At 35.8% G+C, this 17,422-nt stretch overlaps 5 protein-coding genes and 2 non-coding genes across 10 annotated transcripts in view; 4 read left to right on the top strand and 3 right to left on the bottom strand.

Annotated features, from left to right (window-relative positions):
- LOC100178669 (UDP-galactose/UDP-glucose transporter 7) overlaps positions 1–14,811 on the bottom strand; it is a 17,732-nt gene extending 2,921 nt beyond the window's left edge. The window contains exon 1 of the mRNA XM_004227095.4: positions 14,771–14,811. Within this exon, the coding sequence (XP_004227143.2) occupies positions 14,771–14,774 (4 nt within the window). The 5' untranslated portion in view covers positions 14,775–14,811. The remainder of the gene's footprint in view (positions 1–14,770) is intronic.
- LOC100181121 (60S ribosomal protein L4) lies at positions 1,125–3,175 on the top strand (the record flags this gene model as incomplete). Its single annotated transcript, XM_018815680.2, is given in 6 exon segments — positions 1,125–1,306; positions 1,504–1,628; positions 1,980–2,109; positions 2,380–2,476; positions 2,644–2,787; positions 2,967–3,175. Coding segments are annotated over 6 exon segments (844 nt in total), but the record flags the coding sequence as incomplete, so codon positions are not given.
- Positions 1,358–1,427, top strand: LOC113475090. The gene has a single exon (XR_003396828.1). It is a non-coding gene; the product is annotated as a small nucleolar RNA SNORD18 (small nucleolar RNA).
- Positions 2,828–2,897, top strand: LOC113475091. The gene has a single exon (XR_003396829.1). It is a non-coding gene; the product is annotated as a small nucleolar RNA SNORD18 (small nucleolar RNA).
- On the bottom strand, positions 3,856–6,699 carry LOC100175592. The gene is made up of 4 exons (XM_002129549.4): positions 6,409–6,699; positions 5,950–6,082; positions 5,756–5,818; positions 3,856–5,135 (listed from the first exon to the last, which is right to left on the bottom strand). Exons 1-4 carry the CDS (start codon positions 6,504–6,506, stop codon positions 4,527–4,529), a joined length of 903 nt encoding a protein of 300 aa, XP_002129585.1. The 5' UTR covers positions 6,507–6,699; the 3' UTR covers positions 3,856–4,526.
- Positions 9,741–16,136, top strand: LOC100180280 (SUN domain-containing protein 2-like). Of its 3 annotated transcripts, none has more exons than XM_018815679.2 (17): positions 9,741–9,818; positions 9,900–10,144; positions 10,512–10,670; positions 10,985–11,733; positions 11,789–11,900; positions 12,084–12,196; positions 12,538–12,784; positions 12,851–12,933; positions 12,997–13,128; positions 13,273–13,368; positions 13,702–13,883; positions 14,189–14,306; positions 14,510–14,677; positions 14,787–14,920; positions 15,009–15,204; positions 15,271–15,452; positions 15,627–16,136. In XM_018815679.2, exons 4-17 carry the CDS (start codon positions 11,113–11,115, stop codon positions 15,796–15,798), a joined length of 2,556 nt encoding a protein of 851 aa, XP_018671224.1. In that variant the 5' UTR covers positions 9,741–9,818; positions 9,900–10,144; positions 10,512–10,670; positions 10,985–11,112; the 3' UTR covers positions 15,799–16,136. The 3 variants fall into 3 exon arrangements, with proteins under 3 accessions (XP_018671224.1, XP_002130000.1, XP_026694358.1); XM_002129964.4 differs by having other exon boundaries at positions 12,845–12,933; XM_026838557.1 differs by lacking the exons at positions 9,741–9,818; positions 10,512–10,670 and having other exon boundaries at positions 9,996–10,144; positions 12,845–12,933.
- LOC100177927 (FUN14 domain-containing protein 1B-like) lies at positions 15,905–17,408 on the bottom strand. 2 transcript variants are annotated; one of them, XM_004227094.4, is made up of 4 exons: positions 17,153–17,408; positions 16,891–17,035; positions 16,318–16,510; positions 15,905–16,263 (listed from the first exon to the last, which is right to left on the bottom strand). In XM_004227094.4, the coding sequence occupies exons 1-4, from the start codon at positions 17,175–17,177 to the stop codon at positions 16,186–16,188; spliced, it is 441 nt and encodes a 146-aa protein (XP_004227142.1). In that variant the 5' UTR covers positions 17,178–17,408; the 3' UTR covers positions 15,905–16,185. The 2 variants fall into 2 exon arrangements, with proteins under 2 accessions (XP_004227142.1, XP_002129668.1); XM_002129632.5 differs by having other exon boundaries at positions 15,907–16,152.
- Between the last annotated feature and the right edge of the window lie 14 nt (positions 17,409–17,422).

Below are 17,422 nucleotides of genomic sequence, written 5' to 3'. Positions count from 1 at the left end.
ATCCTAAGTAGTTTCCATATCACTTCAAAAGGGGTAACACTAAAAGAGGGAAAAGGGAAAACAGGGAAAAGAGGGAAATCAACCTAAAAGAGGGAAATAGGGAAAAGAGGGAAAAAGGGAAAACTTGCATTCCTAAAAGAGGGGAAAAGGAAAACAGGGAAAACAGGGAAATGCTGTTTAGTAAAAAAGCGAGATTTTTTTATATTTTATTTTATTTACTTAACTTTGATAATTATAAAAAAGGGAACAGCAGAAAATCAATACTAACATGCAAGGGAAAAGATGAAAAATAAAGAAAAGAGGGAAAAAACAGGGAAAAGAGGGGAAAAGAGGGGAAAAGAGGGAAAAGAGGGAAAGAGGGAAAACAGGCGAAAATAGGGAAAACAACACTAAAAGAGGGAAATCGGGAAAAGAGGGAAATAGAGAAAAGAGGGAAAACAGGGGAAAGAGGGAAGACAGTTTTCCCCTCTTTTTCCTGTTTCCTTATTTTTCATCTTTTAGAGGGGAAAACAAGAGGGAAAAAAGGGGAAACTGTCTTCCCTCTTTCCCCTGTCTTCCCTCTTTTCTCTGTTTTCCCTCTTATCGCCTATTTTCCCTATTTCCCTCTTTTAGTGTTGTTTTCCCTCTTTTCCCTGTTTTCCCCTGTCTTCCCTCTTTTCCTTGTTTTCCCTCTTTTCCCTGTTTTCCCTCTTTTCTTTATTTTTCATCTTATCCCTTGCATGTTAGTATTGATTTTCTGCTGTTCCCTTTTTTATAATTATCAAAGTTAAGTAAATAAAATAAAATATAAAAAAAATCTCGTTTTTTTACTAAACAGCATTTCCCTGTTTTCCCTCTTTTCCTTTTCCCCTCTTTTAGGAATGCAAGTTTTCCCTTTTTCCCTCTTTTCCTTCTTTCCCTCTTTTAGTGTCGATTTCCCTCTTTTCCCTTTTCCCTCTTTTAGTGTTACCCCTTCAAAAGTAAAATCTGGCATGTATGAGCTAATGTAAAAAGTTTGGGCAATTAGGTTTAACAGTGAAGTTCTTTGTCATTTTAGGTGATAGTAGATCTACTTAAGGCAAATGTTTCAATAAGTCTAAAGTTGGTTTTGGAATTTCCATTTATTATTATTTTTCATCATACAGGGGTGGTGGTACACACAGATCAGGACAGGCTGCGTTTGGTAACATGTGTCGTGGTGGTCGCATGTATGCACCAACCAAAACATGGAGACGTTGGCACAGAAGGTGTAACATCAACCAACGTCGGTTTGCCGTCTGTTCTGCTCTTGCTGCATCTTCTTTGCCTGCTTTGGTCATGTCTAAAGGTAGATTTATATTACATAGTAAATATTGCATGTAAATATTTAAGCATTTTATGGAGATGATGAGCTGTACTTCAGGTCCGTGTTTTTGATACCACTTGATATCAATTGAAGTTCTGATCAATTTTGTTATACTGTAATACACGATTAGTAGGACTGTAGAATCAGTAAGTGAGTTTTAATTCTCCAAATAACCACAGGTCACAAGATCGACCAAACACCAGAAATTCCTCTAGTTGTGGAAGACAAAGTCCAACAGTTCAAGAAGACAAAGGATGCAGTTGTGCTTTTAAAGAAACTGAAGGCTTGGGATGACATCAAAAAGGTCTGGTTTGTTTTGTGTTGGCGGTATATTTGTCTCTGTTATATGATCATTGGTGGTGTATATACGATAATATCCGATAAATGGTGCTTGTACCAAATGTGGTAATTATAAAGGTGTTTACATTAAAAGTAAATTACCAATCTAGTACATGGAACTAAATAAAGCAAACCCACATTGTACCTTGGACATGCAGTTTCAGGGTACTCTCTTAAGGTAAAAAATAGAAATGGTAGGGAAATATATATGTAAAAAGTTTGGTACCAACTATTAACAGTTCCAATTTGCGGAAAAGATGGAAGTATTCAATATAAGGGTGTCATGTTCGGTTGTTTTACATCAGCGTTCTTACAGGTGATGAAATCACGAAAGATCCGTGCTGGTAAAGGTAAGATGAGGAATCGTCGTCACACAATGAAGCGTGGTCCTTGTATCATCTATGATAAGGATGAAGGAATCTCAAAAGCTTTCAGGAACATCCCAGGTAGTTATTCAATTTTTAATGTTTCTATACCTCATTGATTAAACCCTGTTTTCTGCTCTGTTCATGCTTACAATGTTCAGATTTCATACACAGGGGATATTATTATTTGTGATTCAGTTATGATACAAAACACATCCAGTTCTGTATTAATTCTGTTGCACAAAACATGTGACTGTTCTTAATTCTCCTAGATTTTGGTAAAAGTAGCATTTGAAACGGTACTCATAAAATAGAATATTAAGCTTTATCACTATGCTGCATATTTTTCAGGAATCACACTGATCAGTGTTGATCGACTGAATTTGTTGAAGATTGCTCCTGGTGGCCACGTTGGACGATTCTTGATCTGGACGCAGAGTGCTCTCAAGTAAATAACTATAAAAATAAAGATTTTATGTTCTATTAAATATGATGAACTTATACTGAAAATCTGAATCTGAAATGAAGTGAAATAAAGTTCTGATAGCTGTATTAGCAAACATGCTTTTAAATTTAAAACTAGATCATTCTCATGTATTGTGTTTTCTCCTTTAGGCGTTTGGATGGTATCTATGGGACTTGGAGAAAGCCTGCTGTCGAAAAGTCTGCATACAATCTCCCAATGCCAAAGATGACCTGCACTGACCTGAGCAAGATTCTTCAATCTACTGAAGTCAAATCTGCCCTGCGTGCGCCCAAGTATGTTGTCCAATTTAGTTATTTTGCTCTATTACTTGATGTGTGATGATGAGGTAAACTTCAGGTCCGTGTTTTTGAACAACCATGATAACAACTGAAGTTCTGAAACTTAAAATAAATAGGAGTTGAAATTTTTACCACACAGTACCACGTACATTAATTTTATTTAACGTTAACAGGAAGGGAATTGCAAGGCGCTCTCAGAAGAAGAATCCTCTGAAGAACATTCGCGCAATGTTGAAGCTCAACCCTGCAGCTGCTTCTGCCAAGAGGTCCGCTATATTGCTGCAAGAGCGACGCGTTCGGGAAAAGGCAGAGCTCAAAGCTAAAAAGGCTAAAGCATAAAATTTGTACTGACTTATTGAATAAAAGTACAGACACAAACCGAGGGCATGTTTAAGCTTTATAAACTATCAAAGTAAAGGAATTTTGAGGTAATAGTTGTCCCATTGTAGTTCAGTAAAAAGGCAAGTGAGAAAGAAACGCCATTATGTACTGAGTGTAATAGCGTTTGTGGTTTAAAACACGTGGTGTGTTTGGTGTAAAAGGTGAATATAAAACCATTGATTTGAAAAGGCAAATCTTAATTTTCTATTAGCGGATTACCATTCACATCTGTAATTTTATCGAGTCGCGGTCTGGAACCACATTGTTTGAAGTAAAGAACATAAGCAAAAGAATTGGTCCCCGTTAATGTAAAAAATATGGAAACACTACTGACGTCATCAATTTTAACGCTTGAGTGATTGCGTTGCGTGGAATGTGATTCTGAAGTTTGTCGTTTGCAATTTTGGAGTAAAGTTTTTTTGTCAAAAATTACAGCTTGTAAGACTTAATAAACTGCAAGGTGAGTTTATTGCGATTTAAACTGTATTCGGTTCATTAAAATACTAATATTTTATATGGTTATACTGTCGGTAAGTTTACGTGGTTGCATTTTTATCATTACACTTTCAAGGTATGAGAACATTAAAAAAGAGTTGGAACGCCAAAGAATCCTCCAAATCCAAGGCTGAGCGAAGGAAAAGTAACAAAGAAGCATATAACAACTTCTACAAAATAGTTGTACCGTTTTTGGCCATCCTTATTTCTTTCATTGTGCTGTTTGTATACGTTAGTACTCAGCCAGTGAAAAACTGATACAATGATTTTGTGAATTTAGTTTTTAATTCACTTCTTACCATCATGTAGAGTTGTGTCATGGGGACTACTGCCATTTGGAAGTTTGCAAATGTTAAAACATTGTAAACTTTCTAAATTACCATTGGATATCAATCAATCATGCTGTTTTTAAATCCTTGTGGCGCTAAAATGTAATTCATACTTAAAAGTTGTTTTAACAGCCGAGGAAATCTTATTCATGGTGCTAAAGTTTGTGTTGTATAAATGCACATTTCAAGTGTTTAGCTTATTAAAAAAATCATTCATCGATACTATTTCACGAATAAAAAACCACCAATAAAGTGCATTGATCTTATTTGTAAAACATGGAGTAAGTAACGTTTACAACACGGTGCTGACAGATACAAATTGTTGTGTATAAAGTAAATGCATACATTGACGTTAATAATGTACATTACAAATAACGCAGTTTTTGATAACGAGACAGGCCACGGCAGTTATAAGTGCTTTGCGCCGTGCCAGCACAAACCACAGTGCTGCGGGAACTGCGAACCATACGTCTGTGGTAACTCTTCCATGTATATAGTTTCGCGTCGCATATAAAACAATTCAGTTAATCAGTATTGATTGTTGATAACTTCCAAGTGTGACCGAAATTGTTCCGAGTCTGGAAACTCTCGTGATGAGACCGATTGGTTCTGCACGTGCCTCTGTGAACCAGTCCTGCTTGAACCGTGCAAATTAGTAGATTGGTGTTCTTCTACATGGTTGTACGGACCGGTTACACCACCGTCTTCGGCATCGTGTCTTCCGAAATAATCCGACACCGTCATTCCAGGGAGCGTTAGGTCCCTTCCTGTGCCTACTGATTCGTTCAGCCCTTGGGTAAATAGGTTCCAGGTCCCGAACTCTCGATCAATAATTTGTTTCGTGATTACAATGCTGTAGAAACTGGTCAGCAATTCCAACAATCCGAATACTATAGCCATTGCAGCAGACGCAGTCTTCTGGTTAAAGGTAGTTTTTGAAATACAGCGAGTGTTGTTGCCACTATCGGTACTAGTTTGGTTAAAGCATGCAGACATGTCGGTTATGCCTTGGTCTTTTTGTTGCTGCTCCATAGTACCCTCGGCAAAAGCACCAGAGACCATCTCAGAGATTGCAATACTTATCAAAACAATGCAGAAAACCAAACTGATGGCCGACAAGCAGAGAAACAAAATGAGCTAAAAATAGTAAACACATTGTAAGTGTGTTTTTTACATAAAAGCAAACACCACAATTCTTGAAATATTATTTGATTTACAACAACAGATAGTATTTTACTAGTATTTACTATGTAAACCTGTGTAAACCAATACCAAAATGAAAGTATGTCGATATATTCCACAAATATATATTGGGGTAGGGGAAATGGGACACCTTCTCATTCTATTTCCTCATCCTATTTATTAGTAAACAAAGAACATTTAAGGAATTATAAAAACGTATCCTCGGGACTCATCTGTTTGAAGGTTGTTAATTGTTTAAACACGATCAGGATATTTGGATATAACGTGATAAAGATGTCCCACCTTTTCCCACCCTACTATATGTAGTGTACATTTTACACGGTTGATCAGTTCAAATTTGACGTATGTGGTTTTTGAGGGTATCGAAGCACACGCTGCACAAGTAAAGCTATAAACCAATGATGTTCATTTTTTTGTGTTTTTAACCAAATCTATATAGCGCCTACTCGGAGTTAAATATAAATAAATAATCGTGTTAGAACACGATATTTAGTTCGTTATGTTTTATTCTTTGGGCCCCATGTTGAGAACCACTGTCATTAAATCAAATTTACCGTTGTGTGCCTTCGAAGCTGGGATCGTGACGTCACAACGCCTACGCAGCCTGTGGCAATTACCTGTGAACGAATTTTAGGCTTGAATGAGTACGTCATGGTATAACTATAGATCACTAAACTACTATCTGCTGGTAAACAAAAAAATAAAAATAACACACAACAAGCAACGTGTTTCAAAAATGTCAACATACCGCTATTCCTATCCATATTCCAGCACCGACCTTGGCGAGATAAAATACATCGAATGCAACAAAACTAAACGCGAGATCCAAAATCCCAATGAACAGAATCAGGAGTCCAAGAACGAGTTGCACCACGCCAAGCCTGGTAAGTAAAACAAATTGTATGGAATAGTGAACCATATACAAAAAACTATGAATCTGTTGCATGTATAATTTATCATTATAACATTCGATACAAAACTACTGCTCTACATTATACACCCTTCCGGTTTAAGAAAATGTAGTATCATCATCATAGTACAATGAGAAAACATAGTGTCACAGTATATTGAGATAAGACGTGCGTAACTTGTATAAGACCTTGCGGGAGATTTGTTGTTACAACGTGACAGTAGCAGAAAATTCAGGAAACACCGACCTATGATCTTAAGTGTACACTATATCATTAGATGCTTAATGTTCCTTTACCAAACTATTCGAGTATGAAATTGCTTCGGTGGACGACTTCCCAATACATCGGGTCCCGGTAATGGGTCTGGAGTGACGTGGTTATGGCTTTCCTCCATTCGCAGTCGATTAGATAAACAATATTTCAAAATACATTAACACTGATGTTCCTTGCATCTTACTTTGCTGCAAATATAGATTTATGAGATCATGTTACTCCGTACTTATGTCTAAACTTTAAATATCTAATATACACTCTCGCTTTATGTTGTTTTTCTGGAAAATTCGCTTTAAGGCGACGAATAACGCCGCCGGGCCACATCACAACTGCTAAACAACAATAACGCAGCATTAGCAAAAGCCGCTAGTCTGAACTATTAGGAAATAGACCGGGTACGGGACAATTTGTTCTCAGATTTCCAATTAGTGGCACACAGGATGCAGAGTAGACCAGTACCATATATCTACTAAGCTAATACGTATATATGGCTTCACCATAGTTCCTCTCCCGATATAATAACCGAACGTATGACGTAATTGAATGAAAGTGCTGTACTAAACTTTTAGGGGAATTATCTTTTTCGAAATTAATTGTTCTGAAATACTAAAACAATACTGAACGTTTTGTTATCATAATATAGCAGGTATAAAGTAGTGTAGGCGGCCTGACTGCGCTAAACGCAAAACACTTATGCTTTGTGAAATCAATTTTATAGTCCACATAAACGCCTTTCTTCAGGCTACGTTAAATATCATGGTGCGTTTGGCGAGCAGGCAACCTCGGTATTCTGTGTACACTTCTCCGTTTATTCTGCGCGCTGTAATTGCGTCTTGTTTGATCAACTCTTGAGTTCGGCCAGTTTATAAAAATCTCGTGTACGGCAAATCAATATAATTTTAGCTTATTTCTATTATACACAAAACTTTATCAAGCGCCGGTAGACTTGAGCACCGAAGTCAATAGACACCAAGTGCTTAGTGTTTTGCCTTGAGAGATTTTGTTCTATATGAAGCAAGTGAGGCGAAACCGTTGTGCTGTGTGGTGTGTGGCTGTGTGGACGTGCTTCTCGGCAGTAGAAAGAAACGCGATACCTCATTGTAAAACAGAGAGCTTGAGGTAAACGTAAATCCCCATGTACAAGGCTTGGAATGTTGTGGTGAAAGATATCGGGTCCCTGAATGAGTATATTTCTGGTTGCTCAACATGCCGCATTGATTGCGTAACCACTTTAGGCATATTTTCAACGTCCGTCATCATTATTGTCGTGCCGTTCAACATAACATATAGTACTCTGGGGAAAGATGGGACATTTTTAACCTTTTGTTTTTGGGGTAAAATGGAATTGCACTAGAAAATACTAAATTGCATATCAAAAGTAAAGAAAACTATGTCTTATCTTACCTCACACTATTATACCCTATTTAATGCAATAAGTATTTTTGCGTATTCCATGCCTATCTTATTTTTGTTAGCTTGGTAATTTAACGGAATGGGTTTTAAACATTTTTGAATCAATATAATAGCTTTGTCTTTGTATCGATTTCTATTTTTGTTTTCTCGTTTAATATTTTTGGCGCGGTCCCTACGATTTAAACGCTAGGGCGCTCTCTTATATTTAGGCGGGCTTTGTGTTAAGTTAGATTGTTCGAAAATAGATTTGTTTACCTCGAAAATAAACTCGCGAAAATGCGTACAAAAGGAAAAAAAAAATTTAAATTTTATCAAATTTTAATGGGTCAGTGTCATATAGACTCATGGATTACCATTGAACACCATCACGGACAAAGTCGAATAACATTAGAATCAACTATAGCAATTTCTTAATCATCGTAACTTTATTTAAAATATATATATAAAAAAATATGATCTTTTAATAGATTAATTTGTCCACCTTTAATGTAAATAGACTAATCTTTAAAAAAGTATTTAAACACTCACAAAATCGTTCATGCGTTTTACGTTTGACGCGCTAATGAACTCACAAAACAAAGCGCCATGTTGTTGTGTTGTTGAGCTGCGTAACAATCGTGTGATTAATACGTAACAAAAGACAAAACAAAGTTGAAATTTGATTGGCTGTTCAATATACTTCGGTTCTTAAATTTTATCAAAAGACAGCGTTTCTGAATGCTTTATTTAGCGAAATGTTTCAGGATTTAATTATAGTTTAAGAAATATGCAGCCTGAAAAGCATTACAGTTGTGTAATCACTTGTATTGTGTTAGATAATTAAAGGGCAGTTTTAATAAAGATAGCATTTTCAATCAAATTGTAATCAACAGTCAGATTTACTCAATTCATATGTTACCTTTTGTGTTACTGTTGTATTGGTGTTGCTGTTGTGCTGCTTTGTTTAAAATATATATTCAAAGTAATGTTAAATATATTTTTCCAGGTTCAATGGTGAATGCCCGAAACAATAAAAACTAAATCTGCCGTTAAGGCACGCCAAAAATTGGCAGGTAGTAATTCACCAGGTGCGTATTTTGTTCGTTCAGTGTCGATACCTTATGCTCACTATGTTTATTGTTATTGTTGCCATAAGAATAATGAATAGGTCCATACAGCATTACAAAGAATTTGTATGCCTTTGCATTTTATTTTACACATTTCTGTCTCTTCACCCAGTCGGCAGAGTATGGCAGTTCCTGACAAGATCTCGCGCATGCAAGACGGTTATTTTTTGAGTGCACGTATGCTTTCATCAAAAATCGGAGTTCAATGCATGTACATTCTCAAGCCACGTTAGAAAATCTTACTTAGTTTAATACTTATATTTTCTTTGTTTAATTAATTGTCGTGCGTGGGACAAATTATAGCGTGCATAAACAAAAGTTTGTAAAAAATCGCTCGCGCACCCACCATACTCTGCAGACTAGCTCTTCAATATGTTACTAAATGTGACCTTTGTTATTGTAACTCTGAACATTTATATTGTTTTAGATTCACAGAGAGCATCATCAGTTTTACAAACAAAGCAGAAACTACCAGTTTATGTTTCACCTGACAAAGTAACATTTTACTTGGATGACCGATCTACACACAGTCGCATCTTAACCATCTATAACCCGTATGATTTTTCTGTCTATTATAAAGGTGATTATCTGTAAACAAAACTAGTAATTTACTTTTACATCTAGGTTTATAAACAAACAATAACTTAATCTAAATAAAACAGGACAATTCTTTTTTTGGATAAGATACAGAAAGTAAATAAATATCCGCCAATTTAATATATTGACCTTGCATGCCTAAGAACCTTATCTTTCACCTTACAGCTTGTTCTTTAATATATAATATAATTGTAACTCTGCCCCATATCATTGCATAATCATTTAATATTTCTTATTTCAGTTCTTTGCACAGCTCCAAAGAATTACACTGTAGCAGAGGCGAAAGGAAATATTAAACCACACTCTTGTTCAGATATGTAAGTGATGAAATAATAGACAATGTTCCCTGTACTTAACATTTATCCAGCATGCTAATTTGAATTATCCTACCCTTACAGTGTGGTAAGAAGAATTTCTCTTGACGAAAGTTTGGTGGAAATTGTTGATAAATTTCGAGTGGAAGTTTTCTACACTGACATAGGTACCTCAAGTCGAAAACTCGTCCCCACTTCATTGCTTGGTGCTAAAGATATTCCGGCTGTGCTGCTTTCAAGCGATTCAGCAGCAAAACAGGTTTCAGAGGAGCTACAAAACTCTAAGCTGACACTGGAGCCATTTCATCCCGACACTGAGGAAAAACAAGGTATTGTGTATGTTGTATGTGTATTTAAACAAAAACCAGCCTTATATTTCACCGTTTCTTAATTTTACACAATATATATATAATCACTGTGTAATCTCAGGTAAGGGAAGTAGCCCAAGTTATAAAAATATTTTGAGTTGCCATCACAAGTGTTGCCCAGTAATGTAAAAGTCAACAATTCATATTGATTAAACTTTTTAAAATGGTTAAAAAACTTAAAATGTATGCTTTAAATTGGGCTTATAAACTAATTCATCAAGTTGTAATGGATACACATTGCTTTTATCATGTTTGTTTACTGCTGTTAAAACACGTTGTCCTAGAATGACTAGTTTAACTTCCTATGTTGTAATATTTATTTATCTAGGTGAGTTTCTCAGCACTCGTTGGTTGTTACTGACAGTTGCAATTGCTTGTTTGATCGCTCTTGGCTCCCACACTGCTGGACAGGTGGACGATAGCAGCTTTATACCAAGCTATATCTCATTTACCCCAAATCAAAAACTAGTTGCTGCATATATTCTTGGTTAGTCTTTTTACCATTATATGTTTGGTTTTTAGATTAAGTTTTGTTATGCATAAATAAGTATTAAATAATAAATATTGGCCAATCAATAACTGTCTATAGCCTACCAAATAATGCGTTTTTATTCTATTCTGTTATTGAGTATGATTTGTAAAATAAAGATAATATATATATACATCTTCAATTTTCTTTCTCTATATATATTCTTTAATTAAGTTTAATATATATATATATACATTGATTTCTTTTATATATAGATAGGCAGATAGACTGTATTATTATAAATATTATTATAATTTTTCCCTTTTGTCCAGGCTTGGTGACAATGGCAATATTTAACCCTCTGTGAAAGCAGTGAAGAAGCAGCAGTTTGTACAAAGATATATTTCGTCTCATATATATAACACACATTTGTAAATAGTTTCAAGTTCTTTAAACAACCATGTCTCGTACTTCTATAACTGGTGCCAGCCGCAGAAGTAAACGATTAGTTGAGAGCGGTTATTACGTATTTCCTAATGAATTGGAAGGCACTGCGAGTGAGGATGATGACACGATGTCAGTGGACTCTGACATGAGTGAGAGAAGGGTTAAATATAGTGGTGGATCACCTGTTCATCGGCCATTTAATTGGCGTAAAAAACGGAATCCTTCTGGGTCTCCTGTGCGTTCACCAAATGCTGGGATCCCAGAATCAGCAAGCGCAAGGTCGGTGCTTATCAAGAAGCAAGTCACACGCAGAACTGGGGTGACGAAAGTGCTAAGTGCCTCAAGCACGCACCAGGGGCAAAGTGTATACAGTGCTGCCTCTGCTCCTGTTGTACAGGGAAGCATGCAAATGTATGGAAGTGAGGGTGGTGCCCATGGTAGCACTGCCCCTCACCATTTCGCAATGGGGGAGTCGTCAAACCACCGACACCAAACAAGTGGTTTCACTGCAACAAGTTACCATGAAGGTGATTCTCAAGGCTCCATACATCAAACACACACAGCGGTGGCAGCGGATTCTAATTTTAAAATGCCGGGTGCAACTGTAGCCCACAGAAGGAAAAAATTACATGAGGTATAAATGGTAAAATGCTCTCAAAATTGTTATATATAAAACCTCGTTTTAACAGACACATGAAGAAGAACAACAAATTGTGACTGACATGGAACATTCATTCTCAGATGATGAAACACTCCCGATGCCCCGCATTAAAGAGCATGGTAAAGTGAAGCATGGTGTGGGTAAGCAGAAGATTATCATTCTAATATCTTGAATAAGATATTAATTCAATTTTATAAATGCATATAATAAAAATTATGGTTTAATTTAAGAATGCATGTTACTTGATCTATTTGTATTTTGTTAATACAATATGGAAAATTCGAGTGTTAACTTATATATACTTATGTATATTGTATTTTTAGAACGGAATCAGTTGTTGCTGTTCAGGATTTTTGTATTGTTTTATCAAATTTTTTGCTCATGTGGTACTATCATTGCAAACACTGTGTGGAATATTGGACGTTTCTTATACCAGGTATAGTGGACTGTTACAGTTGGAACAATTGTCCTTATAGGACTCTTATAATCAGCCTTGATTCTTAGAACTAAATAGAAAAGGGAATAGTTTTAATGGTCATGCAGTAACTCATAGTGTTACTCTCAACTCGTCATAGTGTTTACTATTTATTCTTACGTATGTGTCCATAATATAAGTATCATTTTTTCCCTTATACTATCTGTATGTACTATGCATATGCATCCATGTATGGTAAATACACTCTTGCTTTCTGCAAAGAAGTGAAACAATGTAAATACATTTTCATCCATTGGTTTTTAATGTGGCTGAGCATAATACGACCAATTAAACCTTTGCAGAGTGTAACCAAAGTACTTGTGCTAGACACATGGCTTTTATCAAGAAAAGCACCAAGATTCTCTTTTTTCCAAACAACTACTAAGTTCTTGCGAGCACTTCTTGTCCTTCTTGGTGTACTTTGTGCATGTTTTGCTTGCTATTCATATTTATCAAGAAAAGACCTAGGTATACAGAAAGGGTTGAACAAGCAGACCTACTGGGACAGAATCTCAGCCTATTCTGACCCAACTGTCTTGTTTGAAACATGTAAGCATCAGATTTTATAATCGGAAAAAATAAATCCTGATTTTATAACATCTCGTTTAGTTAAAGATACCAAGTCAAAGTTGGCAGATAATGGACCAACATTGCAGATGGCTAAACATGACAGGGATGCGTTGAAACAAGCAATTGAGGTCTGTAACACTGTATAAAAGTATGTAGGAAGTTTTCATTGTTTAATATGTTTCTATGAACAGAATATAGAGCTGGCACTTGGACAGTTGGAGGTACGGGTGGCGGACCGACATTCAAATCTGCTTGATCAAATGCAGATTATGCATGCGAGCCATGCAAAGGATATTGGAAAATTGGGTGACGAAAATAAGGAGGTAAAGAATATACCTGTTTCACAAATGATATTTGGTGTATGTATATATTATGCAATGCGAAAATGAGTTGCATAATATTATAATCTGATGATGTGGTGACCTTTGGTTGAGAGCCATAAGTTTTATATATATATTTTATTACAGGTGGTCAAGTCTGTAAAGAACATGGTGGAAAGCTCGGTAGTTCATCAACTTGTGGATGTTACAGCATTGTTTGATGAAAAACTGTTAAAGCTACAGGTATAGATATCTTTAATATGTTTTGTTCTGTATTAAAGATGGATTAAATGCTACCTATTTATCCTTGTATGATCAATAACTGTTTCGTTCGCCTGCTACTTTATGCACCTAATGCCAGTCTAAGAGTTATCACATGTGTAACTTTATGGGTGATTGATTTTTCTTGTATGTATGGATGACAAATTGGACAACCAATTAGTGACTACTGGGTTGGAGCAATTGCTGTTAGTGTCCAATTGTGCCCCCATTGGAAGCAACATTCTGCATCAAACCTGATATCATTTGGTTGCAATGCAAAATCCACTGAGAATACAAGCATAATGCTTTCCACAGGATCAAATTCACTTACTTAAAGAAAATGGAAATGAATCATTGGAAAAGCTGAAGTTGTTAATACAAGGAAAAGAGACGTCACTATCAAGTGAAACACAAAATGTTCTCAGTCATGTCAAACGTTTTGAAGATTTAATCTCGAGCCTAGATGAGAAAATTGTACAGCTTAAATTAGAGCACAGGTAAAAATTAGATGTAAAGACTAGTTTTAATTGGATTTATGTAATTGAGGTGTGGTTTGACATGCTTGTAAAAAATCTACCTTACCAAATTTTGAGACTAAATTACTATTCGCTATTTGGTATAGACGCAAAGCAAAACCTGATGTTATTTATCAGTGTGAATATGATAGCAAAGATCATAAACATTAAAACAGTAGTAGGTGTCCTCCTTTTTATTCTCTTAACAATAATGTAATCGTGATGTATGGCATTTTTTTCTTGCATTTGGATTATTTAATAACATTTGATTATTTAATAAAACTCAGTGTATTCAAGTCATCTATTGAGAGTAAAAGTGGAAATGTGAGCTACATTAAAGAAGTCGCTGATGATCGTTTCGTTGAAAACTTTCTTCAGCTTTTGCAAAGCACGACAAAGTTAAATGTAAACATTTGATATATTATTTCTGGTTTAGCTTTTAAATGAGTATGAAAGTTGCTGGATTGTTTGCAGGGGTTATATTCCTGTTTTGTTTGTTATAATTAAATATGAGAGTAGCATATATTGTTTGCATTCAAAAACTATTGAAGTTAAACTTCAAAAAATGTAATTTAAATTTATTTAGACATTTTTTCTATGATTTGCAGAAGCCAAGCAACCGTAGGTACCAACATTTGGCTGCTGTGTTCATACAATGGTTGCAAATGAAAGGTTTTATGGATGAACAAAGCATCCTCGTTCTGCAGAACAATATCATTAAAAATACTTCTTCCGTGGCCGTGGAACTGAACAAAGAACTGGAGAGGAAATTGCGGGTCAGTTTAAAGTTTTAAACATTAAAATTCAATAAATGACGAGTTAATATGTGGGTGTGTAGCTTTAGGTGTTTGTTTTTTCTTTATTATTACCCATTATCCATATTAGAAAGAGCAACCTAAAAGATCAACAGTAACTCTCGACACGATTATTCCAAAACAACAAAGTACACCCTCAACCCCATCAACAGTCACTGAAGTACTGGTTAAGACATGGATAAAGGAATCTTTGGATATTTACAGGTTTGCAATGATAACATGCATGTGAAAAACTCCCACCTGGGTAGATACTACAAACTAATACACTTCGTTAATATTTTTTTGCATACAGTGCGGATCGTATTGGCATGGGTGACTTTGCATTGGAATCGTCTGGTGGTTATATCGTTAATACACGATGCTCTACCACCTTCCAGCAAAAAACTGCACTCGTTACATTATTTGGGATCCCAATATACTACAATACTAATACACCACGTGCTGTGATACAATCAAGTGTCATGCCTGGGGAGTGCTGGGCATTCCAGGTAATTACATAACCGTTAAACATTTTGCAAGGTTGAGCATAGTTAATTAGTTTGTTGTTTAAACAGGGATCGGAAGGTTATGTTGTTATTGGATTATCTGCTTCTGTGCAACCAGACTCCTTCACATTAGAGCATATACCTCAGGCACTTGCCCTATATAGCAATATAACTAGTGCTCCTAAAGATTTCTCAGTATATGGATTACACACAGCATCTGAGATTAATGGAGATCATCTTGGTTCGTACAGGTAAGGCTACATTAAGGAAAACTATACATAATATAATAGACAACTAGAGACAATTTAAACGGTAATTTATCAAATATGTATTATACACAAATTTAAGAACTTTTAGGTTTGTGTTTCTGATAAAAGGCAGAAGACTTAATATTTGTAATTTATTACACTAAGTTGATATTACAGATATGAAGAAAATGGCTCTCCAATACAAAACTTCAAAGTGGAGGCGAAGAAGTCCGACCAAACGTACAGATTCATAGAGTTAAGGGTTGCCAGCAATTGGGGCAACCCACACTTTACTTGCATATATCGGTTTAGAGTCCATGGAACAAAAGTAGATGATACTCCCCTTTGAAAGTTTAGATTCACACACAGTTCTTCTGTAATACTGTACCTTGAATTGCTCAATATACCTTTTGTTTTTGTTTTTCTCTTGGTATACCATTACATACAAACAAAAATAGCAAAATTTAATGTATTTCATAAAGACTATGCAAAATAAATTGCAGGCAGCAGTCACAAATTGTTCCACTTTTAAAACTTCATTACATCTCATCCACGAAACTTGAACGCTCAGGCAAAGCAGTACACGCCTTTATATATACTATTTGCATGCTTGTTTTTTTCTTATTTGTTTCACTATTGCAGCACTGCTTCGCTTGGTTGGTTGTTTGCATTACAATAGCATATATTCCACAGTGTTGATTATCTATGGAAAGAAAACATTTCCAATACAAGTGGTTTATGTTGCCATGCCCATCAGAAAGCCGCCAGCAAAACCCACAGAAACAGCAGCGTTTGATTTGAAAATTTCTTTTATCTAAAATAACAAAATACTGTGGTCGAGATAAAGGGTATTTAAATATACAAATACCTTTGAAATTGTAGAATTAATAGCAGGATGTTCATCTCTCAAGTTGCGTTGTGCCCTGTTTGCATCTCGGTTTACTTTTCTCCAGTTAATTGTAACATAACCGGTCTGATGAGCAACTTGCATGATCAAGAGTCCACCGCCCACAGCAGAAGCAACAACCCTTCCCACTTTCTTGAAAAGATATCCAACAACTCTGTAAATTAGCAAAAGAACATTTGAGGAAAAGGATTTCTGGCGCCGTGCTATAGTGGTTAGCGCGCCTGCCTGTAACTCAGAGGTCATGGGTTCAAGGCTCGACGCTGATACCATTGTGGGCGTATGTGTCCTTGGGCAAGTCACTAAACGGCAATTGCTCCAACCCAGTGGTAACTAATGGATTGTCTAAATCATCAGCCATACAAAGAAAAAAAAAAGAAAAAATCCTCCAAAATATAATCACCTACAAAGTAACATACATGGTAACTCGTAAGCTGGCAAGAGGTGTTAAACCCGTGTGATAACGACCGTCGTTTTCTGGCCACGCGAAGATGAAGTAAGTTACATTCATTTGTACAAAATAAAACTTTATCTTACAATCCCCCAGTTCCACCAATGGCAATTTGACTTGCCGGTTGATATGTTGCGAAATTTCTGGCATTTTGTAGAACTCTTTCATACAAAGAGTTTCCACGATTTGCCAACTCCGTGAGATCTAATACTTCAAACGAATCTTCTTCAACTGATACAGGAGGTAAACAAATTTAAATGAAAGGGTATAAATAAGTGAGTCGTGAGTGTACAACAGTACAAGTAAGAGGCCTTAGGTATGCACGAAAGGCCAAATTAAAATTCTTACCTATGTTGTTTTCTGCTTCTGCCATGATTAAATTCTGTATGAAATCTTACACAAACGATTTCGTTGAACAATTCTTCAGTGATTCAAATATCTCATTTGGGCCCAACCAAATTCTATTTTGTGAAGCAGATAAACAGGTCGTTTCGGTAAAAAGTTCCCTTTTGTTGTACCCGTTTTTAAAAATCTTTTACGTTTTATATCACCAAGCGAAATAAACTAATTCGTTTTAAATACCTTTAAAACAAAAAAATGAGCATCGTTCTGATTTTC

This window comes from Ciona intestinalis, unplaced genomic scaffold (assembly GCF_000224145.3).
Source record: "Ciona intestinalis unplaced genomic scaffold, KH HT000098.2, whole genome shotgun sequence".
In the NCBI taxonomy this organism is placed as follows: domain Eukaryota; kingdom Metazoa; phylum Chordata; class Ascidiacea; order Phlebobranchia; family Cionidae; genus Ciona; species Ciona intestinalis.
Note: the sequence above shows the minus strand (reverse complement) of the source record. Positions and strands in the feature narration are given on the sequence as shown.

Coding starts and splice junctions, on each gene's coding strand:
- LOC100175592 (XM_002129549.4), bottom strand. CDS start 6,506: ATGGAGGAAAGCCATAACCACGTCACTCCAGACCCATTACCGGGACCC. Junction 6,083..6,408: donor TTTCATACTCGAATAGTTTG/GTAAAGGAACAT, acceptor TTTACTTACCAG/GCTTGGCGTGGTGCAACTCG. Junction 5,136..5,755: donor AGCTTCGAAGGCACACAACG/GTAAATTTGATT, acceptor TACTATTTTTAG/CTCATTTTGTTTCTCTGCTT.
- LOC100180280 (XM_002129964.4), top strand. CDS start 11,113: ATGTCTCGTACTTCTATAACTGGTGCCAGCCGCAGAAGTAAACGATTA. Junction 11,901..12,083: donor TAAAGTGAAGCATGGTGTGG/GTAAGCAGAAGA, acceptor TTGTATTTTTAG/AACGGAATCAGTTGTTGCTG. Junction 12,785..12,844: donor AACTGTCTTGTTTGAAACAT/GTAAGCATCAGA, acceptor CATCTCGTTTAG/TTAAAGATACCAAGTCAAAG.
- LOC100177927 (XM_004227094.4), bottom strand. CDS start 17,177: ATGGCAGAAGCAGAAAACAACATAG. Junction 17,036..17,152: donor AGAAGCAGAAAACAACATAG/GTAAGAATTTTA, acceptor CTCCTGTATCAG/TTGAAGAAGATTCGTTTGAA. Junction 16,264..16,317: donor TTAATTCTACAATTTCAAAG/GTATTTGTATAT, acceptor TTGTTATTTTAG/ATAAAAGAAATTTTCAAATC.